Below are 24646 nucleotides of genomic sequence, written 5' to 3' on the forward strand. Positions count from 1 at the left end.
TCATGACTTGCAAAGCCATCCTAGAAGCACCATCAGTCACCAACTAGTGTTCTAGGTGGAGAAAAATGTACAGATATATTTCATGTATTTTTTAAAATTTCAGTCTTCCATTTTTGAAGATGATACCTTTGATGTTGATGAGGACATGATAGTATCAGAATAGTTAAAAGTATCAATTCGTGACCAAAAGTTGTACCCATGTCATATAAAAGAATGTCTGTAGAGTAAAACTATGTGGATACTTTTTAAAGAGCCTGCTGTTATCTGTCACATTCCCTTCTAAAATCTGTGGTGACCTAGACTTTCAGCATCATAAAATAACAAACCCACTACTCGGGGTTGCTGTGTAAGCTGTCCACAGGAGCCCTTTTATTCCTTGTTACAATGAATTTACAGTTCTGTCACCATGATGAGAAGCTAATTTTAATATATCCCTTTTTTTGACATTTGTTTTTCTCTTATGATTATCTCATTAAGATTAACATGCAAAATTAAAATTGGTAAGATGAATCACTTCTCGGCCTTTTGGCTAAGATCAAGTGTAAAATTGGTAAGATGAGTGATTTTAAGCAAAATAACCTACAAAACATTTGCTTCATATTTATGCATATATACAAATACTTGTACACATACATATACTATATATACTTTTTATATCTATTTACATACCTAAGAATCTGAAAATACTCATTTCCTCTTCCAGGAAAGAAAAATTAGACACCAATATCTTACAGTTTCTGAGGATTTATCCCTTGGAGAGAAAGATGAGAATGCTTCTTTTGGAAAAATGATTCACATGTTGTATTTAAAGTACCTAAAGCATATTCTGAAATAAAGTTAAGCTCTCGAATTTTTAAATGATTTGATAAGTGACTCACATAATATTTAAGCTGAATTTTATTCTAACATAGCACACTGAAGTTATATTTGAAAAAGAGTTATTATTCTCAAGTGTTATTAATTTTGGCTAAACAAAGGATCTTGCCAGAATTAAGTAGAGTCTAAAAGCAATGAAGATTATGTGTTGTCCAAGAATTCATGCAATTTATGGCAGGTGAGCATTACACTATCTAAGCTACATCATGTGTAACATCTAGTTGTACAAAACGATATCATAAAAGCATTTATTATTCTGCTCAAGGGCCATTCCCGAATATTTTATTTAATAATATAAAAGAATATTAGAACAGATATTGTGGGTCCCATCTTTTTTGTCCTTTCATAGCAAAAATCAACAAAACATATTAATGGGTAGCTTAGCAAAATGCAGCAAGCACTGGGGATTTTCTAACTTCTGCACCATAGGCAATCTGTCAGATGATGTAGTTTGAACACCGTGTTTGCTCTTCTGTAAAATTTACATTTGGAAATGCAGGCAACCTTTTCAAACAGACATTGTTACACTGGTTTCCAGAATAGTGCAAGACTCTTTGTTGCTGATCAATAGTGTGATGCTATGCACTTCAGTCAGTGCTCTAAGACATTAAAGAGATGCCAGGAAAGCAAAATACTTATGAGGGGGATAAAATTCTGTTTCTCACGTTGTCTTGGTTAGGACATTCAAGTGTTACACTAAATTATAAAATGTAATAAAATCACACTAGAAGTTTTTTTAAGAAGTTTGTATATCTCCAGATCTGCTTTTGTTTAATTCAAAATACACTTTAAAAAGTATTGTGAATCATAACAATTTAGGTCAAGATCTAATATATCTGAATCTCCTACCCTCACTTTTCCCTCTCAGTATCGTGCGGATTTACCACCCAGGAAGGAATTTTGTATTTTCTTAGATGAAAACAACTTCTAAAATATTTTTGAATTTTCAAAATAAAAATGTTTTTATTAGTCTAAAACCTGTCAATGTGACATAAAAATAATCAACATTTATTAAAATTTTGAAATCCTAGAACATTTCAATAATATGTATCAGTAAATTATCGCATCATTTAACAATGTATATTTCTAAATCCTGATTATTCACATATCTATAAAAGCACAAAATACAATTGAAGTTTAATAAAAGAGTTAATTACTTTAAATAAATATGAAATTAGCAAAATTTAATTGGAGGGAAATTACTTTCAAAGGATTCAGGCTGCTTAGGTCTAAGTCAATAAATGCCATTGTCAACAGTTTAAAGGTCTTATTAAGTAACACAATTAAAACCCAAATACAAGCATACCTAAATGGTGACTTTGCTAACTAGTGCTATATTTAATTTTCATTTCAAAGAGTAATCCCTAAGGAATTCCCTGTGATAAAGTCAGAGAGCTCAAAGATGAAACACATAACCTTTTTCTGTAGGACTTCATAATTTAGTTGAGGTGATAAGATCACAAATAACAGTGACGAACCCTATGAAAGAATTAAAAACAGAGCTAAAGAAGCATGGAGGAACCACATCTGTATTTCTACAACCAGTTTGTGGACATGGCACCTGGATTTTAAAGTTGTCTCTCTATATAGAGACACCTCCCAAACCTTACTTGCCTGTCCTACTCTACTCACGTGGGTTGTATCTATTAACGATCACCGTGAGAGAAATTAAAACATAAATTATTAAATGTTTATTTGCGTGTTTAAAAATACTCATAAACTCATTGCATGATAACACGAGTAACATTTAAAATAAAAAATTCCTCAAATAGGTAAAGAATGGTAATGTTTTCACATTTTTGCAAAACTCTTAATGTCTGGCTTAACAGAAGACAGTTTGAAACTCATATCTTCTTCTGAATTCAGTCTGTTGCAATACATTGTTTTGATTAAGCATACAGAGAAAACAAGGCCTCACCCAGACATGAGGTGGTAAAAGGGAAGAATAATTTAAGAGCATTTTAGTCAATTGTGGATATTCTTCTTTGATTCTATCTCCAAACCTGACAAATGCTTTCTTAACCAACTGAGCCACCCAGGCGCCCGGTGACAAATGCTTTCTTGAAGGTTATTGTCTTGCGTCACGTCATACACATTTACACTCTGTTACATTAAAATCCACAGAACTCTTTTCAACTTTGGTCATTGGGAAAATATTGGTTTGCTGAGTTATGAAGATCTTACATTGCCATATTTCACTATTAACATAAAAATATTTGTTAATATCAACCTTAATTGCCACAGAAAAATTGGTAAGTTCTGAGTTGTCAAGCTCAAAAATGCAGACACAAGGTTCCCCAATTATCACTTGAAACCTCAAATTTTAGCATTGTTAACATTGCCAGTTTTTTACCCTAACGACAGGTTGACTTGTTCATTTTTGAGAAAATGTCTGATGCCCAAATCTGAATGACCATAGTTTGTCAAGGACTATCGCTAGAACAGGTGTTCTTTGAAAAGAAATGAACTATTTTGCTTGTAACTTCAACAATCCCACCAGCACTCCTACTGGGGATAACCACTGCACGTCAGGAGGTAACAGAAGTGTTTTTTAGGAGTTCTTGCCATTTTTTCCCAATAGAATATTAAAAAGATGTACTTAAGGATCTAGATTTCATAAAAGTAACCATTTTTACTGTCTCATCAAGGTCTTAAGTAAAATAAAAATAAAATTAGCATATGTATTTGTATATTTACTTATATGGGCGAGTCCATGGTGGTAAAGAATACAATGATTTTAGTCCCACTTATTTATTTTGGCTTTTGTTGCCTGAGGTTTTGGTGTCATTTTAAAACAAAACAACGCAAAACAGAACAAAAAATAAAACAAAACAAAAAAGTCATTTCCCAGAATAATGTCAAGTAGCTTCTCCCCTATGTTTTCTTCTAGGAATTTTATGGTTTCAGGCTTTACATTTAAGGTTTTAATCCATTTTGAGTTGATTTTTGTGTATGGTGTAAGAGGAAGGTTCAGTTTCATCCCTTTGCATGTGTATATAAAAATATGTATGTGTTTTTCTGGTCTCCCTATTCTGTTCTATTATTGGTCTATGTGTCTGTTTCTATGCAGTTACCGTACTGTTTTAATTATGATAGCTTTTAATTACTATATTTTCCAAAATAATTGGAAATGAAGAAGCACGATGTCTAAAGTTTTGTTTTTCTTTCTCAAGACTGCTTTGACTATTCAGAGTTTTTGTGGCTCCATATAAATCTTAGAATTGTTTCTTTTCTGTTTCTGTGAAAAATGTCACTGAAATTTTGATAGGGATTGTATTGAATCTGTGTATCACTTTGGGTAGTATGGGCATTTTAACAATATGAATTCTTCCAATACACGAACACAGGGTATTTCCATTTGTATCTTCCTCGATTTCTCTCATCAGTGATTTATGGTTTTCAGTGACAGATCTTTCACCTCCTGAGTTATACTTATTTCTAAGTGTTTTATTCTTTTTGCTGCTATTATGAATGGGATTGTTTTCTTGATTTCCTTTTTGGAGAGATCACTGTTGGTATAAAGAAATGCAACTGATTTTCATATGTTGATTTTGTACTCTGCAACTTTACTCCAATTCACCTATTAGTTCTAAGATTTTTTTTAATAGAGTCTTCAGGATTTTCTACATATAAGATCATGTCAACTGCAAACAGAAGCTTTCTTTCTTTCGATTTTGATGCCTTTTATTTCTTTTCTTGTCTAATTGCTCTAACAATAATAGAATAGAAGTGGTCAGAGTAGACATCCCAGCCTTGTACTAGATCTTAGAGTAAAAGTTTTCAGGTTTTCCCCACTGATTATGATGTTCGCTGTGAGCTTTTCATAAACATCTTTATTTTGTTAAAGAAATTTCCTTCTATACATATTTAGTTGAGAGGTTATTTTAAAATCATGATTGGATGTTAAATCTGTCAGATGCTTTTCCTGCAGCTATTGAGATGACTGTATGTTTTTTATCTTTCATTCTGTTAACGTGGTGTATCACACTGATTGAGTTACATATGTTAAACCAACTTTGCATGCCTGGAATAAATCCTACCTGGACATGGTATGTAGTCTTTTTGATGTATTGATGAATTTGGTTTGCTAGTATTTTATGGAGGATTTTTGCATCCATGTTCATCAGAGATATTAGCTTGTAGTTTTCTTTCCTTGTGGTGTCTTTGTCTAGATTTGGTATCACAGTAATGTTGGACTTATGAAGTGAGTCTGGAAGCATTTTTTACTTATGTTTTTATTTATTTATTTATTTATTTATTTATTTATTTTGGTATAGTTGACACACAATATTACATTAGTTTTAGGTATCCAACATGGTGATTCAACAACTCTATATGCTATGCAATGCTCGCCAGAAGTGTAGCTACCATTTATCACCATGCAACCCTATTAAAATACCATGGACTATATTCCTTATGCTGTACCTTTATTTCTGGGATTTATTAATTCTGTAACAGAAAGTATGAATCTCCCACTCCCTTTCACCCATTTTGCCCATCCCCTCACCCCTGTCCTCTATGGCAACCATCAAATTATTCTCTGTATTTATAGGTCTGATTCTACTTTTTGTTTGATGGGTTATTCATTTGTTTTTTGTTGTTTTTTTTTTTTTTAGATTCCACATGTAAGTGAAATCATATGGTACTCATAAAAAAGCTTCTGCACAGCAAAGGAAATAATCAACAAATGAAAAGGCAATCTACAGATGAAGAAAATATTTGCAAGCCAATTAAGAGATTAATATCCAAAATGTACAAGGGTGTAACTCAATAGCAAAAGCAAATGCCCAGATAACCCAATTAAAACATGAGTAAAGGATCAAGGTGAGAAAAGCATATATACTGAAATTACTTTGAGTTTTAAAGTAACTTTTACCAATTTACTGTCATGACAATTGAGATTAGATACCTGTGTATTTAAGTGCTCAATTTCTTTCTATAAATCTAACTATATTTTGAAAAATGAAAGAAAGTTAACATTCAGACTTTTAAAAAATAGATTCAAATGAATTAGACAATAAATTGCACTCTCCTTTCTTATTAATTTACTAATAGTTCTATTAATCCTGGTATTTTACTAATCTTCTATGGCTGTTTTAATTAAGTCAAAGGTTTTATTTTTGAGAATAAAATGGCACATTTTAGGAACTGGTTTCATAAAATGTTTATTTTATGAACTTTATTATTTATTTAACTTTATTCACTATCACTTTATTAGAATAGAGAATATTTATTTTTCTAGTAAGAAAAGAAGAGTATTTTACTAAATTTTAAAATTATTACAATTAATAAATCTTAATCTCTCCATGCTTAAGTCCTAAGCTTTCATAAAAAGAATTTAAATGTTGTTGGGGCACCTGGGTGGCTCAGTCCTTAAGCATCTGCCTTCAGCTCAGGTCATGACCCCAGGGTCCTGGGATTGAGCCCCGCATCGGCTCCCTGCTAGGCGGGAGGCCTGCTTCTCCCTCTCCCACTCCCTCTCCTTGTGTTCCCTCTCTCACTGTGTCTCTCTCTGTCAAATAAATAAATTAAAAAAAAGAAAAGAATTTAAATGTTGGTATTACCCTATACATTGTATCCAATACATTGTATCATTTGCAAAGAAATTTTATAATTGATTCTTTCTAGTAGAATTTACATCAATTTTCCAGTAGCTGCTTCTTTATATTAGTCTCCTGTCACTGAAAATTATGAATGTATAACATTAAAAAAATACAATTCATTCTTTAAGCTCCACATGTCTCTGTACTCTGATATTATGCGCTGCGATACAGTCCTCCAACATTTACTATTTGACTACTGCAGCATATGTGTTATCAATACTTACAAGCTTTGTTTTTTATGCCTTTGAAAAATTTGTTTCTCAAATATGAAACCACATTATGAAATGCATCATCTAGAAAAGAGTGATTATAGATAGAATTATAGTAGAACTGGAATTAACTATAATGGTCACCATTGGTTGTGTACACAGCATCCCATTCCAGCTCCTTCATTCTTACCAGAACCTGATTTTGTTCGCCTATCTGCCCTTGCATCATGCAGCTCAAGTGCCCTGGTGGGAATCTCTCACCCCATGTACCATGGTAGAACTTGTTATTCTTCGGCTTATGGTCTCCTTGCTCATGATCAGCTTAGGAAAGAGGATATGACCGAAATATGACTAATGAGATGTGCAAGAAGTTTTCTGGTGGTTTCTTTTTTTTTTTAAAGATTTTATTTATTTATTTGACAGAGAGAGAGAGAGACAGTGAGAGAGGGAACACAAGCAGGGGGAGTGGGAGAGGGAGAAGCAGGCTCCCCGCTGAGCAGAGACACTGGGATAATTACCTGAGCAGAAGGCTTAATGACTGAGCCACTCAGGCGCCCCTTTCTGGTAGTTTCTGATGAATGTTTTCTGAAATGGAGGTAGCATCAGGCTAAAACCATCCCCCTTCTCCTGTGGATGTTGTCTGGATGTCATAATTCAGGAAAGCTACACCTATCATTCTACTAGTTAAAGATGAGGGCAATCCTCAGGTAGCAGAGTAGAGATGGGGGGAAAACACGTCTTTAATTTTCATTCTTGAACAAGAGTTACTGAATCAACCAACCCTAAAGCCAGTTTCTTTTTCTAGACATGCTGTCATATGTGATAATACTCTTCTGTAAGTCGTTTGATCTGGGTTTTCTGTTATTTGCAGCCAAAAACATTCTAACTAAGAAAGTAAACCTGTTGCTGAGCTTTCTTCATTTAACAATGGAAAAATGGAAAATGGCCATCCCTATCTGGGTGGCCATCACACGGTTAGTTAAAGTGATGACCAGAATCAGGGCCATGCCTCCTATTTCTCTGACTAGTGCTCTTTTCACCAATTTATGCAATTTATTAATGGCAAATAACTGCTAATCAAGAAGTTACTACAGGAAGGTGACTACAACTACAAAAGACTGAAATTGTAAGGATGACAAAAGGAGTAACAGGAAAACTCACTACCTTATTACCCCTAAATTATTTTCAGGTGGCCTATTTTAAAACATAAAGATAATCTATTTTCAGGTCTAAGAAATGCAGAAAATTAATACATAAGAAAATATGCACTAAAACAGGAAATCTATGTACTTCTTTCTGTCCTTTCTCCCTCCGTCCCTCTTCCTCTCCTCCTCCTACTCTCCCTCCCCTTTCAACCTCTCCCCTCTCTCCCCAGTATAAATTTAGCATGTCTAATAATATGTTTAACTGACTCTAAGAACAGAAAGGCATGAAACAGCTCAGTCAGCTATAATACCATTCTTATTTTGAGAGCTATGCGTTTACTACACAGACGTAACAGCAACTAGCCAGCTATGACAACGTTTCTTAGCAGATATACAAAATTAAATCTCTTCATTATCGTATGGGGTTGAATAGTGGCCCCCAAAAGATATCTCGAAGTCCTAAATAACCCCCAGAACCTTCAAATGTGCCTTATTTGGGAGAAGGTTCTTTGCAGGTGTAATTGAATTAGGATTTTGGAGGAGATCATCCTGGACTCAACGCGGGCCCTGAATCCAATTACATGTGTTCTTACAGGAGAAGAGCAGAGGGAGCTTTGAGGCAAGGACACAGTGGACGTGTGAAGCTGGAGGCCGAGACTGAAATGATGCTGCCACAGTCCAGGAGCTCCTGGAGCCCCCAGAGGCTAAAAAAGGCAAGCAAGGCTGCCTCTGTCACGGTTTTGTAGGCATGGAGCCCTACTGACACCTGGATTTCTGACTTCCGGCGTCCAACCGTGAGAGAATAACTTTCTGTCATTTTAAGTACCAAGTTTGTGGCAGTTTGTTAGGCCAGCCCTAGGAAACTAATAAAATATACAGAATTATTTGAAGATAAATAGCTCCATTTTTTATAAAGTTGGTAGCCTTAATTGAAGATAAAAATGACAAGAAATCACAAAAATTTGTATACAGCCCAATTTCCCTAATAAGATAATAGTTTCTTAAAAAGCAAGGATACCTCACTGTTCATCAGGACCTACCTAAAGTTATTAAATATGTGTTTCTTTTTTCTTTTTTTAATTTGTGATTAATTAAAAGTTCACACAGCTCCACAATGTACAATATATATATAAACCAATTTAAAAAAGGACAAATTACAATCACAGGTGACAAAATTATCTGACCGTTCACAAGGGAGTTAAATAGTAAATCACTCATAAGCAAAGATATGGAAGTTCTGCCAAATAAAATTAATAGAGTCAAGTTATTTTACATTGTACAGACCTACACACTCATACCTACTATCAATGACAAAACAAATACACGTTTTTTTTTTTTTCTAGCACATTTGGATTATTTATAAAAATTGAACAGGTATCAGATGATAAAATAGTATTAGTAAACTCAAAAGAACCAAACTATATAAATTACAGTATATACCCATAATACAATATAACTAAAATTTATAGTAAATGATTAAATATTCCATATATATAAAAAGTAAATAACATATTTCTAAGAACATAAAAAGGAAATTATCAGTTCAATTATAAAATACATTTTAATGAAAATGAAACAGTACATATTAAGATTTGAGAGACACTGAAAAAGAAGTGCATAAAAAACATGTCTTTAAAAATATTTTTCGTGAATATAAAAGGTTGAAAAGAATGAACTCAGGCATTCAACTGAAGAAGTTAAAGAAAAGCAACAGGGAATTTCAATAAATAAAGACATAATAAAGACAATGGCAGAAATCACTGAAATGAAGAAAAAAATGAGAAGTTTCACGAAAGCAAAAGGTCCATGAGAAAGGATTAATAAAAAGACTTGTGGCAAGTTAGATGAAAGAAAAAAGAGAGAAGGTGGAGATGAATTAAGTACAGGATGAAAAGGGAAAAATTGAACAAACAAAAAAATCTAAATATTAGTAAGAAGCTTGCAAACAAATGAATACTAATTAGTTTGGAAACATAGATGAAAGGATATATATCTAGAAAAATATAAAATGCCAAAATGGTGGCAGAAAAAAAGTTAGAAAACTTGAACAAAAAAATATACTCATCTCCTAACAGCCCATTTCTAGATTCCTTCATAATTGAGCTTTACCAAACTTGCAAGGTATGATTAATCAATATCCTCTGCAAGATATTCCAGGAGAAAAATAAAAGCAAAACCTGTTTTTGCTTTCTGAGTGTGGGCTAATATTGATTCCAAAATAAGTTATGAAAAATACAAAAAAGTCATATGTGTACATTTTACTTATTAATGAAAAACAAATCCCAACATGCAAGTGAGGTTTATTTCAGGAGTAAAAATATAGTTCACATCAGAAAGTGAAACTACCAATATTTGCACACAATGATTACAGACATATAAACACTAAAAGAGTCAACAGAAAAATACACTATTAGAAACAACAAAAGCATTCAATAATATTGTCAATTATAGTAAACACAAAAAACCAACAGGATTTCCCTACACTAGTAATCATTAATTAGAAAATAAAATAAAATAATACCTTCACAAGAACAAGAAAAACTATAAAGTATTGAGAGATTTTGTTGGGGAAAAATTTAAACCTTAAAAGAGAAGTTGAGTAAAAAGAGGGCATTATATGCTCTGAGATAAATTGCTAAAGTAACTTCAGAAAATGAGGGCCCAGTGTGTGGGGTGAACAAATGCCCTACCAAATGTCCCAACATAGTGTGATACCATGGTAATTTAAAACAAGAGGCATGATGGTGCTAGAACAAACAAGTGGCACAGAATAGAGAAATCAGAGAAAAATGTGTGTGTTATGTATGCCTCCAAAATAACAAAGAATAGAAAGTTTAATAGATGGACTAGTGAAACCTGACCCTCTAAATATTTTAAAAAATGGAATTCTTAATTCCATATCCAAATCTGGATACTGGATAGATGAAAGGCAAAAATATTAAAGGTAAAACTATAATGCTAACTGAATAAAAGGTAGGATAATATCTTCGTGATGTATGGGGTAGGTAAGGATTTCTTTAAGGAAGGGACCGAATGAAGCCCAACTCATGAAAAATTGAAAACATCCAAATTTGCAAATCTTGGTTTCGTGCAGGACTCCATAAAGTTATAGACAGATGACAGAGGTGAGAAATTATTTACAATGTCTAATAGTAAATTAATCTAATATCTAGAATAGACAAAGAAACCTTACAAAACAGCAAGAAAAATGCAGGAACTCTGGTAGGAAAGTAGACAAACGATATGATTGGGGAATTCCTGGAAGAATAAACCCCAAAAGCAAACAGATATAAGGAGAATTTTTCAGTTAATTAGTAATAGAAAAATGCATGTTAAAACACAACTGCATATCACTTTACACACATCAGATTTGGAGACGTCAATAAATAATGGAAAGTGTCAATGAGAATGTGAGAATACAGAACCGTCACACATCCATTGGAAGTGAAGAATGGAGATACATTCTGGAAAGTCATCTGGCAGTACATATTTAAGTATCCTTAACACAGGGACACCTGGGTGGCTCAGTCGTTGAGCGTCTGCCTTCGGCTCAGGTCATGATCCCGGAGTCCTGGGATCAAGCCCTGCATTGGGCTCCTTGCTCGGCAGGAAGCCTGCTTCTCCCCCTGTCACTCCCTCTGCTTGTGTTCCTGCTCTCGCTATCTCTCTCTGTCAAATAAATAAATAAAATCTTAAAAAAAAAAAAAGTATCCTTAACCCAATGATCTCATTCTTTTTATATATCCCAGAAAATTTCTCACATTGGGTCATAAAAACACAGTACAAAAGTCTTAATTACTGTATTCTTTGAGATAATGAGAAGTTCTAGCAATCTAGTTTCTGTCACTAGGAAAATGGAAAAGTAAAATATAATGGATGCAAACTATGGGGTGTCATGTAGAAGTCAGAAGCAACTGGCAAAATGGACACATAGAAATGCAAATAGGTCTTGAATGCCAAAATGCAGCACAAATAAAAATAAGAAACACAGAAAGTGACATACAAATGGCTAACAGACACATGAAAAAATGTTCATCATCGTTAGCCATCAGGGAAATTCAAATCAAAACCACATTGAGATACCACCTTACACCAGTTAGAATGGCAAAAATGGGCAGGGAAAGAAACAACAAATGTTGGAGAGGTTGTGGAGAAAGGGGAACCCTCTTACACTGTTGGTGGGAATGCAAGTTGGTACAGCCACTTTGGAAAACAGTGTGGAGGTTCCTTAAAAAATTAAAAATAGAGCTAACCTATGACCCAGCAATTGCACTCCTGGGTATTTACCCCAAAGACACAGATGTAGTGAAAAGAAGGGCCATATGCACCCCAATGTTCATAGCAGCAATGTCCTCAATAGCCAAAATGTGGAAAGAGCTAAGATGCCCTTCAATAGATGAATGGATAAAGAAGATGTGGTCCATATATACAATGGAATATTACTCAGCCATCAGAAGGGATGAATACCCAGCTTTTACATCAACGTGGATGGGACTGGAGGAGATTATGCTAAGTGAAATAAGTCAAGCAGAGAAAGTCAATTTTCATATGGTTTCCCTTATTTGTGGAACATATGGAATAGCATGGAGGACATTAGGAGAAGGAAGGGAAAAATGAAGGGGGGAATCGGAGGGAGAGATGAACCATGAGAGACTATGGACTCTGAGAAACAAAGAGGGTTTTAGAGGGTTTTAGAGGGGTGGGGGTATGGGTTAGCCTGGTGATGGGTATTAAGGAGGGCACATATTGCATGGAGCACTGGGTGTTATATGAAAACAATGGATCGTGGATCACTACATCAAAACTGATGATGTATTGTATGGTGACTAACATCACATAATAAAATTAAAAAAAAACAAAAAAACAAAACAACAAAAAAAGAAACACAGAAAGTTATAATACAACCATACTTAAGCGAATTAACAATGCAGTACATCTTCAAGAAATCAACAGTACACATTTCTAAGAATCCTACAGTTTCCCATCAAACTTATCATAATAATTATCTATAGAGGAGGGGGGATAAATGGGGTTAAGGATGGGAACAAAATAGATTGATCAGATATTACAGAAAGGGATGGTGATAGCAGCCATCAAGTAATACAATTAACTCAATCTGCAGCTAAGTCCTACTAGACCTGAAACAGAAAGAGGAAGGAGGGAGGGAAGGAGGGATGGAGGGAAGAAAATACACCCCCTTCCTCCCAAAAAAGTCAACTAAATGATGTGTGAAATTCTAACAAGTCAACCACTATTAACAATTACATGCCTATTACAATTTACCCATGCTCTGAATTAGTCTTAGCCTGGCTGTCTGTAGCTTGGTATATGATACCACTTAACATAACTAATGGGCCCAATTATGTTCCTGCAGTAACGGACACAGAGTGGAAAAGAGTATTGGTATGATCATTAATATACATCATTCCAAAGAATATAAAAAAGCTGAAGGAGATTATGGTTACTTTCCTAAGCTTATGAGACCAATTCTAGGTGTAATCCATTAGTTAACTATCAATCATGTTTAGATAAGGTTTTATCTATACACTTATAGCGTCTAGACATAATTATTAATATTAGCATTATTATTTTTTGTTAAGAGAAAATAAAAAATACATAGTTTCAAGTAAGGATGTAAACTGTGGCCTCTGGGCCAAATTTGGTCTTCCATCTGTTTCTGTAAATAAGCTCTTATCAGAACACAGCCATAGCCATTTGTTTACATATTGTCTTTGGCAATTTAATGTACAAAGTGCAGAGTTGAAGAATTGCAACAAAGACCTCAGGATCTGTAAAACCTAAAATTTTTACTATCTGGCCCTTTACAGATAAAAGTTTGCTAGACACTGATGTGAACAAACAGGACCTATTTTTCCCACACAAGAACTCTGAAGTAGGCAGTTACTAGTGTTGGTCTAGTGGCTTGATGATATTAGAGGAAGCACCTCAAGCCGAAATATTTGTCCTTCTCTTCACATTTCTCTTATGCCCATCTCCTCGTGGGCGCAGAATACATCTAACCGTCATGCTTTCCATTTAGGGAAAAGGAATAAGGGACATTGCTGGCCATATCAGAACACAAAATCCTTTCTATCCCTTCTAGCAGGCTTAAATTTACATTTCATTAACCAGAAATGTACCTGTCTAACTGCAGGAAGTGTAAAAAAGTGATCATGTGTAAAAAAGTGACCTCTATGGTGGAGATGGGAAAGGAAGAAGTTAGTTACAATGTGTGTTGAATTAGCAGTTAATGAAATTAAACCCCATGCTTGAAATGTCAAAGTTGCATGATGCTTCACTTCCAATACAATGCCTTTAATGTACAGACCTCCTACACACCATGAGGGAAAAGTGGCTGTCTCACTTTAGCAACCTAAGAAATTCCTTCCCAAATTAAAAATAACCCAAAAATCCTGAGCAAAATAAGTCAATCAGAGAAAGACATGTATCATATGATCTCACTGAGATGAGGAATTCTTAATCTCAGGAAACAAACTGAGGGTTGCTGGAGTGTTGGGGGGTGGGAGGGATGGGGTGACTGGGTGATAGACACTGGGGAGGGTATGTGCTATGGTGAGCGCTGTGAATTGTGCAAGACTGTTGAATCACGGATCTGTACCTCTGAAACAAACAATACATTATATGTTAAAAAAAAAAAAGAAGAAGATAGTAGGAAGGGAAAAATGAAGGGGGGGAAATTGGAGGGGGAGACGAACCATGAGAGACTATGGACTCTGAGAAACAAACTGAGGGTTCTAGAGGGGAGGGGAGTGGGGGGGATGGGTTAGCCTGGTGATGGGTATTAAGGAGGGCACATACTGCATGGAGCACTGGGTGTTACACGCAAACAATGAATCATGGAACACTACAGCAAAAACTTATGATATAATGTATGGTGATTACATAACATAATAAAATAAAATTAAAACAAAAACAAAAAACAAAAAACTCCAAAAACAAAAGACCCCAAACATTTAAATGATACACCACTAAAGTTAGATCACAACACAGTGACTCCAGGTGTACCCGACCAAGTCACGGGAACTTTTTAAAAGCAGAGTTTTTTTCTCCAGCTGGTCACAGAAGACAAGGCAGAGAGTCAAAGCTTGAAAAAATCTGTTATGCCTGTGCTGTGTTGGAAAGAGAAGGAACCAAGTATGTCAAGGATTTCAGGTAGCCTCTAGTGCTGAAAGCAGCCCCTTCTTGACAGCCAGCAAAGGAACAGGGGCGTCAGTCTTGTAGCTCTAGGGAACTAAAATCACCAACTATATTAGAAACTTCGAAGCGGACTTTTCCCTAGAGCCACCAGATAACTCAGTGCAACTAACTTCAGGGCCTTTGAAACCCCCAGCAGAGAAACCAGCCATACTACACTTTCGCCCTACAGAGCTGTGAGCTCATAAACAGGTGTTTTTTTGAATCTCTGAACTTGTGGTAATTTGTTGCACATCAACAGAAAATGAAAACTGTACTATAATTATTGCTAGTGATGGAACTGCAACCTTTGGGAATAATGATGGGTCCATTCACATTGGTTTATTTGCAAAATGGAACTGGAATAAAAGATAGAAAAGTTGACTTTTTGGACGACTATCAGAGTTGGCTGTACCAGCTCTAAGACCAGGAGAATATCATGGTAGCCCCAAGCTTACACCAAGACAATCCTCTCGCAAAAGGATAGAAAGGATTAGTGGAAAATTCCAGGCTACTGCAAATCAGGTTAAAATTTAATTTTCTAGTACACTGGATTTGTAATATGATTAACTCGATTAAAAGATAGATGAGAGAAAAGGAGAAGTAGGAGAAAATAGTTGCATTTTTAAGCCAACACGATCTCTCATTCTCTCTGTGTCAAAAAAAAAAAAAAAAACCTCTTATTTCCCTGAACACTAGATAGCAAGAATTCCACCATTTCTTCAGGAGCTCACATTATGTGTGACAATGACACTGAGTAGAACAAATGCACCAGTTACCATCAAAACAAGCGATTCCACTGAATCTCAAAACTCCTGGTTTCCTAGATTAAGAACCTGTTTGCTAATCAATAAAATCAGTTTAGTGGCTGCTACTGATTTGTAATCTTGGATTATTGATAGCATATTCAAATTCTATCTTTGTTTTTTGTAGAAGTATTAGCAGTATAAAGGCTTTAATATTTTTAAATATTATATGAATTTAGTAAATATGAAATAGCATTGCTATTTATAAAAGTTTCTAGATAGATATTTATGGTGAAGTAAAAGTATTAATTCAAGGATGAATTCTCACTGAAATATTTTCAAATCGTAAGTCGTAAATTAATATGCATTCATTATTTGTGGAATAATATGTAATTTTCCATTAATGATAGAAAAACAATTTATCCTCAGTGAACATTATGTAATAAGCATGTCTCCTGTTGCATCTGTCAGATACTGCACGATTAGCCAGATGCTGGGTAAAAGAGAGATTTTTATTTATTTATTTATTTTTTTAAAGATTTTATTTATTTATTTGAGAGAGAGAATGAGATAGAGAGAGCATGAGAGTGGGGAGGGTCAGAGGGAGAAGCAGACTCCCTGCTGAGCAGGGAGCCCGATGCAGGACTCGATCCTGGGACTCCAGGATCATGACCTGAGCCGAAGGCAGTCGCTTAACCAACTGAGCCACCCAGGCGCCCCAAAAGAGAGATTTTTAAAACCCCAAGTGCACTGATGGTATTCTGAAATAATAAAGAGCGTTGGCTCTAAATCCATTAAATAAATGTAAAAAGCTTCAGAAATGATGGAAATAGTCATAACGGGGTTGTGCTATTGAATAGTCTTTCTCAAGTTACTATCTGATTTACCACGTAAAAGGACATGTTTGAAGTTACAAGTTACTTTATCAAGCAAATTGGTCTCAAAATTGTTCTAAAGTTGGTATGAATTATTTCCCTGGTTTCAAAGATGCAGAATCTGAAGCAGAAATGATTTGTACAACCATAGTTGTTTTACGGGTTGCGTAGTATCTCACATGATATTATCACCTCACTTTGTGAGCTCTGCTATTACTTGCATTTTACAGATAGCAGAGTGAGAGAAAGATATTGTTTAAGTCATATTACCATTTTTTCTGATGTAGCAGCACCATTATGGATGATTGCCTCACACACAACTGGATAGTTTTAAAAAGTCGAATAAAGACAATAATTTTGCTGACATAAATCATACTTCTATATACTCTAAGTCAAGCCCAGATCAGTCTTATGGATATTTTCTAAGAGTCTGACTCCTTATTTCTCAGTGAACAGATATCTGTCATGGAGCAACAGGTTATAAACAAAAGTTCTGATTGCCAAGTGATCTATTTTCCGTCGCATTCTTACTGATTCTTACTGGAGATATCTTATATGTTGTAAAATTGTAATGGACCTTGATTCAAATATTACAAAGATCAAGTTTAACTCTTATCTTGAAATCACAACTTTGGTAATGCCCTCCATGTGAGGGTCTTCTCACCTGATGGCTCTTGCTCGTCTCTGGCTATAGAACGGTCCGTCCTCAGGACCCACCCATCTCTGTCAGAGACACCACATAGGTGATGCATCATGCTGTGGGCATTTTACCCCTTCTTTTCATCCTACATAAAAACCAACTTTTCATATTCCATTTCTTTGAATCTTTTCTGAGTCATCAGCAGGTGATCAGATAATATGAATAAAGCAATAAATAAATGATCATGGGTTAACATGTGACTGTCCCAGGAACTAATGTGTGTGTTAATAGGAGCTTATGTTAAAAAAAACTGAGACTTCTTCAAGATAAGAGATTACAGATGGATGAATGAATGAATGAATGAACAAATGAATAAGATACCCTAATGTGAACGATTATCATTCTGGGACCTTCCAGCAGACATTTTATGAGACACCAAACCTTTGAACACCCTTCACATCACACCAAGTGTGTGCTCATCCAAGCAGAGAGCCGAATCAAAATGAAAGCGTTCACATGAGAGACGATGGACTCTGAAAAACAAACTGAGGGTTCTAGACAGGAGGGGGGTGGGAGGATGGGTTAGCCTGGTGATGGGTATTGAGGAGGGCACGTTCTGCATGGAGCACTGGGTGTTATGCACAAACAATGAATCATGGAACACTATATCTAAAACTAATGATGTAATGTATGGGGATTAACATAACAATAAAAAATTAAAAAAAAAAAGAAAAAAAAATGAAAGCGTTCAACATAACACACTGTTCACATTGCTGTTTACACACTAACCTATGGTTTTGCTCCTATCTTTAAGGATATGCTATATTTCCAGGTGGCTGTTTTTCATAAGGATGTCTTCATCTTTTCCCTAAGTTTCTCAGATGTTTGCTTTACATAAAGATAAATACTGACAACTCCAAGAAGGAGTAAAGCAGATAGAACAAAATGATGTTTTCAATGTCAGGTTGTAGGGGATTTAGAAATAAGATTGGTCCCAATACAGGCATTGCTTTTCTAGCTCATGTAGTCCCCATCATACGAAATTCACATCGTTCCATCTTCATTCATCCTTCTCAGGGATTTTATTTATACTTTCCTCCCTACAGACAGCACTCATATTTATTTTATTAAAATTTCTATGAACTGTTCCTTTTTCACCTGTTAGAAAATTAAGGAAAATTTATTAGCTGATTCTATGTAAATTGCTTTAGTTCAGTTTTCATTGAGGATAAATTTGTTTTGAATATCTGTTATGACAATTATATACAGCTATATTGTCAACCCTAATGCATTTTTAATAACTTCCTTCAGCAGCTAGTGATTTGAATTTCAAATTTCTTTCTACCAAGAAGTAAAAAAAAAGTATATACCATTTTATAGCAGTTTCATATAAAAATTGATTTATGCAGCAAGATCTCTCTTACAGTAAACATATCAAATGTCTAAATGGGACCATTAATACTCATAAGCTTTACAATATGTATGTTCCAGATAGAGCATAGCACAAAGTTAAAGTTGGCAAGGAAATAATTCTGTCCTTAGCTATTTTTCATAAGTTCCCCACTAAGGTTGGACACATTTCACTCATTTGATTGATTATTTTGATTTATTGCTATTGAGCACTATAGCAGATTTTAGGACGTATCAAAATAACTGACTAATCACAAGTTTAAAGCACCTAATAATTAGTAAATAGAACAATTGGGGAAATCCACACTAGTCTATTTTAAGCTAGCTTGAAAATTAAGATTTTTTTTCCAATTCTGGGGATCCAAGATTTGAACTGACCATTAATTGCTCAAAGGAAAAGAGAGATTTTAAATAGGTCAGCCTTTTTCATAAAGAGATCTCCCTTTATTTACCTGACCATCTGAGGGAGCTGAGAAATTTACAGCTTTCCAAAAAAAGGATTCATGATTCTACCAATGGAAGAAGCCACAGGAAGTGATGGTTCACTTTTTGATTTTGCAGAAGCAAATGTATTCATATGTCAGGATAAAAATATCACGAACATTTGTAATTGCCATTTTGCCTTGATGGCTGGTTGTTTAGGGCTGGGACAAAATAATGCCCTCTGACCTCTGGGGTGGCGTTCTCATAGGAAGGGGCAGCCTCAGGGAAGAGCAGGACACACAGCCTCTGAGGTCCTGTCTTCTCTCCCCTTCCCCTTTTCAAATGTCAGTATTCTTCACAGTTTTCCTTTTGGTAACATAAACATTTCTCTCTTTAGAATTGTTAAAACTTTCAGTTGGGAAGTTCCAGTTAAGCAGTCTTGATAATTACTATAAATCTTACTGTTTAGTATTTTAACATTTATTCCACTAGCATTTCCTTTAAGTGTCACTTTTCATAGTTTTCTATCATGTTTTGGATTAGCTGTTTTGTTTTTTCAGTCAAGTATCAACTTTTTTGATTTGTAACTCTTGCTAAACTCAGAATTGAAATACCTGCAAAACACCCTGAATGTCACCGTAGGCTGGTACCAAAGTCCACGTCTTTTAGAGGAAAGAGTTTTATTTTGCACTTACCAAGCTTTCACAAAGAGGCATTAATATACACCCACCTTAACATCACCATTCGGTAGATCTCCTGGGTATTTGCACTACAGTCTGGCTGCAGTTCTAACTGTTGAATGAAAACATCTATCTGAATGTACCGTAAAGAAACCTAATCTAACATGCCAAGAATGCCTTCTTCTCTTCATCACTGAAAACTGCTCTTCCACACAGGGTCCCTGTCTCTGTAACAGCATGACCACTCCTCTGTCACCCAGTCTGGAAAAGACAGCAACTCTTACTCCTCTCTCTTCCATTTCTTCTACATCCAATCAGTGAAGGCTTGTGAGTTTTACTCAAAGCTTGCTCTTCTAGTCTTCCCTATCTGCATGAATCGCACCATCCTCTTCTCTGTTGCTCAAATCCAAACTCAGCAATCTCCATGAGTCCTACCTACCTTTCACTAACACCCTGCGTCTAATCCCAAAGTACATCCTGTCAGTGTTCACCAACCATATCCAAAACGTGTCCTTCCACCTCTAGCTCCAACACTAACATCTTCACCCAAGTAACCATCACATCTAGCCTAGACTAAAAATGGTTAACGTTTACTGCAATTTACTATATGCCAAGTAAGTAGTTATGTACTTAGCTATAAAATTTAATTCATTAATAACATCTTATTGTATTAAATCTCATTATATGCCTATAGTACCATTTTATTCCCTACAATAACCCTTTTTGTGTTATAATCTGTTATATTATTATAATCTTAATCTGTCAGAGGAGGAAAATTAAGTACATGGAAATTAAAGAGCCTATGCAAGTACACAGTCCTTAAATACGGATGCTAGATTCCAGAGCCTACAATCCTATCCACTGTGTAATGTTAAGATGTTTTTTATTCCAGCTTTATTATCTAGATATAATTGGCATATAACATTATGTAAGTTTAAGGTATACAAAGTGATCTTTTAATACATGTGTACATTGTGAAATGATTACTAAAACAAGGTTAGTTAGCATCTCCACCACCACTGGTTAGAGGGTAAGACGAATAAGTTCCTGAAATCTAATGTACGGCATGGTAACTATAGTTAATGATACTGTATTATATACTTGAGAGTTGATAAGAAAGTCAATCTTAAATGTTCTCATTACACACACACACACACAAGTGATTCTGATTCTTGATCTTTCTCAACAATCTATTTTCCAAGATGATCTTTTTCCTTCTTGAGGATTGTGCCTGAGTCATGAGCGCATGGACAGCATCCAGCCAGCACTGACCAGGGGGCAGGGGTTCTCATGAGGAATCCAGAGTATCCAGTGTGCTCAGTCTTTCAAAATTTTACTCACAAACTAAAGGTCACAGACTCACATTTCACAACTCTGCAGTTTTAAATTAAATCAGGTTTAAAAATATTGCCAAGATCATAACCATAATACAAAATACCAGTATAAATTTGGATTTCATATAATTCTTCATATAATTAGAATAGGCACCACTGTGCTGGTTGTCCTTTGATACCCTATCTCAAATAGTCTTCAAATGAGACATGAAATATAACATGTACTAATGAGAAAACCAAACTCCCATGAGCTACTAAGTGGCTGGACAGGAACCTGAACTTGGAATCTCTGATAGTAAGTCTATATTAATATGTAGAATACCTCAAAGAAATTTAAAGAAATTCAAATGCTAAGCCCTCAGAGAGAGTCTCAAATATAATATAAATGATTGCTAGGTATTTGTGTAATAGAATTAGTACATTTTGTAGAAAAATCTATTTTTTTAAATAAACTTTATTTTTGAGAGCAGTTTTAGGTTCAGAGCCCAATTGAGCAGAAGGTACAGAGATTTCCCTCTACCCCTACCTCCACACATGCACAGCCTCCCCTATTATCCACATCCCACAGCAGAGTGGGACGTTCGTTACAGCTGATGAATCAATCTACTTTGACACAAGATAATCACCCAAAGTCCATGTTTTACAGTAAGGTTCATTCTCGGTATTGTACCTTCTACCAGTTTAGACAAATGTCTAATGACACACATCCACCGTGATGGTGTTGTAAAGGATAGTTTCACTGTCCTAAAAATCCTCTGTGCTACATCTATTTATCACTCCCACCCCCCAACCCCTGGCAAGCACTCTATTTTTAATAAAAGGAGGAACTAGACTACATATCACATAAAATAAACCCCACAAAATCATTACATTATTCATGGTAACTTACTCTATATTACCAATGGTGAGGAATTAAGATTCTTTACTGAGCTTATTGAGGCATTTCATCAACAAACCAGTTCACAATTCTGAGTTCTGACCATGAATTCTCTACATAATTATCAAACACTTAACTGCATTTTGATCTTATCACTGAAGACAACTTTAGGTGGCATATTTAACATCACTCTAGGGGTATTTCCTATGTACTTTTAATCCTTAGTAAATTGATTCATAGAATAAATCAAAATTCGTAGAATGTATTGCCACATCCTACACATCAGTGTATTTGATGACCCTTTCTTGTTAAAGCTATAAACAGCAACTATGTGCACATTAGCAGAGTCATGAGCACGGCTAACACCAGCCTCCAAAGTTTTCTCTCCTAAATATTGCCCACAGTTTAAATCAAAGTAACAAATGCACAATTAACCTGAACAGAGGCAAAATGTCTACTCAGCACGTTAGGAAATGATGTGGTTGAACTATGAGTCAGCTCATTTCGCAAACTAGCAATAGGTACCACTGGCATTTGCAGCAGATGAATAAAATAAAGGAGAAAAATAACTTTTGCGTTTTTATCAGAACAGGGATATTTTATACTGGTCATGCATTTTTGCCTCTGCATATTTTATCTATCAAAAGAAATCTCTCCACGAGTTGTTGCCAAGGGTCCACTTATTCCCTAGCGATTCCAAACACTGTGACTTACCTTATGAAAGTTTCTGAAATATGCTGCCTTTTCATCTGGAAATTTTTCCAGCCTTCGGGGTCCTTTACTAGAAGCCTTCTTGAAAACCAACCAGCATCGTCTGAAAATCTGAAAGCAAATGAAGGAATCCGATTATCTATCTTTTCACATGAGTTTTGTAATGCCAGGAACTTATCTATTCAATTAATCTATTGGAAAGAAATTTTTTTAAATGTACTTACAGAGAGAAGTTTTTGAGTCCTAACCAGGTTATTCATTAAAATTACAGCAAACTTTTAAAAACACAATATTTAAGGGGGGCGGAGCAAGACGGCAGAGGAGTAGGAGACCTGGATTTCGTCTGGTCCCAGGAATTCAGCTGGATAGGGATCAAACCATTCTGAACACCTACAAACTCAACAGGAGATCCAAGAAAAGAATAGCAACAACTCTCTGAACAGAAAAGCGACCACTTTCTGGAAGGTAGGACGTGCGGAGAAGTGAATCCGAGGCGATATTCAGGAGGATAGACGGCGGGGGAGGGGCCTCCGTCGGCCGCTTCTGGCAAGTGATAGAGCCGCAGAGCACAAAATCGGGACTTTCAGAAGTCTGCTCCGCTGAGGGACGTCACTCCGGTGGCTAAGCGGGGGGTGGAACCCTCGCGGGACAGTGTGGTCTCGGGACCCTTGGGGTCACAGAAAGACCGGGGGTGCCTGAGTGTGGCAGAGCTCCCAGGGATCGGAGCGGGGAAGCCGGCTGCAGAGACGGAGCCCAGGCGCGGGCTCTCAGCTCGGGGTTGCCATAGACCGTGATCCGCGGCACAGTCGGGCCACTACTCCTCCAGCGGGGACCCAACAAGCGGCAGATCCGGGGAGAGTCCCCTTCCTCCCCCGGGAGGAGCGGCACAGGAGCGCACCGCAGGGATCTGCTGGGTTTGGAGACTCCACCCGGGGTCGGGTGCCAGATAGAAAGGCGCGGTCACAGGCCGGGTGAGCACAGAGTGTGGCCGGAGACCAGGGAGACGGGAGTGACTGACTGCTTTTCTCTGGGGGCTCACTGAGGGGTGGGCCCCAAGTTCTGGGCTCCTCCGGGGCGGAGACTGGGAGGCCGCCATTTTCACTCTCGGCCTACAAGGCTGTACGGAAAGCTTGCAGGGAACAAAAGCTCCGGAGAGCAAACCCGAGCAGATTACTTAGCCCGGACCGGCAAGGGCGGGGCAATTCCGCCTCCGGCAGAGACATTTGGGAACCACGGCAACAGGCCCCTCCCCCAGAAGATCAGCGAGAACAGCCAGCCAAGGCCAAGTTTACCGATCAATGAGAACGGCAGAACTCCAGCGCTAGGGGAATACTGCACATAGAATCGATGGCTTTTTTACCATGATTCTTTAGTCTTTCAAAGTTAATTTTTTTTAACTGTCTTTTTTTTTTTTAATTTTTCTTCTTCCCTTTTTCAACCAACATCTTATCAATCCCTTCTTTAAAAAAACATTTTTATTTTTCATTTTTAGAGTCATATTCTATCCCTTCATAGTAGTTACCATTATTTTTGGCATATATATATATAAGTTGTTCTCTCTTTAAAATTTTGAGATAGTTTCTTCTAACAGATCAAAATATACCCTAAATCTCTAGTGTATGGTTTTGTTCTACTCTCCTGCCTGATCACATTCTCTCCCTTTTTTTTTTTTTTGTTTTTTTAATCCTCTTTTCTTTTTTCAAACAACTTCTTATCAATTATTTTTATCAAATTTTTTATAATTTTCATCTTTACAGTCATATTCCATCCCTTCACCATATCAACCCTTATTTTTGTACAAATATAAGTTTTTCTTTCTTTAAAATTTTGGGAGGCACTATCTTCTAACAGACCAAAATACACACAAAATCTAGTGTGTGGCACTGATCTATACACTAGCCTGATCATATTTCATCATATTCT

At 36.0% G+C, this 24646-nt stretch overlaps 1 protein-coding gene across 1 annotated transcript in view; it reads right to left on the minus strand.

The window, feature by feature from the left end:
- The window catches only part of DOK6 (docking protein 6), a 373232-nt gene that overhangs the window by 238747 nt on the left and 109839 nt on the right, over window positions 1-24646 (minus strand). Inside the window, exon 2 of the mRNA XM_032422703.1 lies at window positions 22727-22834. Within this exon, the coding sequence (XP_032278594.1) occupies window positions 22727-22834 (108 nt within the window). The remainder of the gene's footprint in view (window positions 1-22726; window positions 22835-24646) is intronic.

The sequence above is a fragment of the Phoca vitulina genome, unplaced genomic scaffold, assembly GCF_004348235.1.
Source record: "Phoca vitulina isolate PV1807 unplaced genomic scaffold, GSC_HSeal_1.0 scaffold27, whole genome shotgun sequence".
In the NCBI taxonomy this organism is placed as follows: domain Eukaryota; kingdom Metazoa; phylum Chordata; class Mammalia; order Carnivora; family Phocidae; genus Phoca; species Phoca vitulina.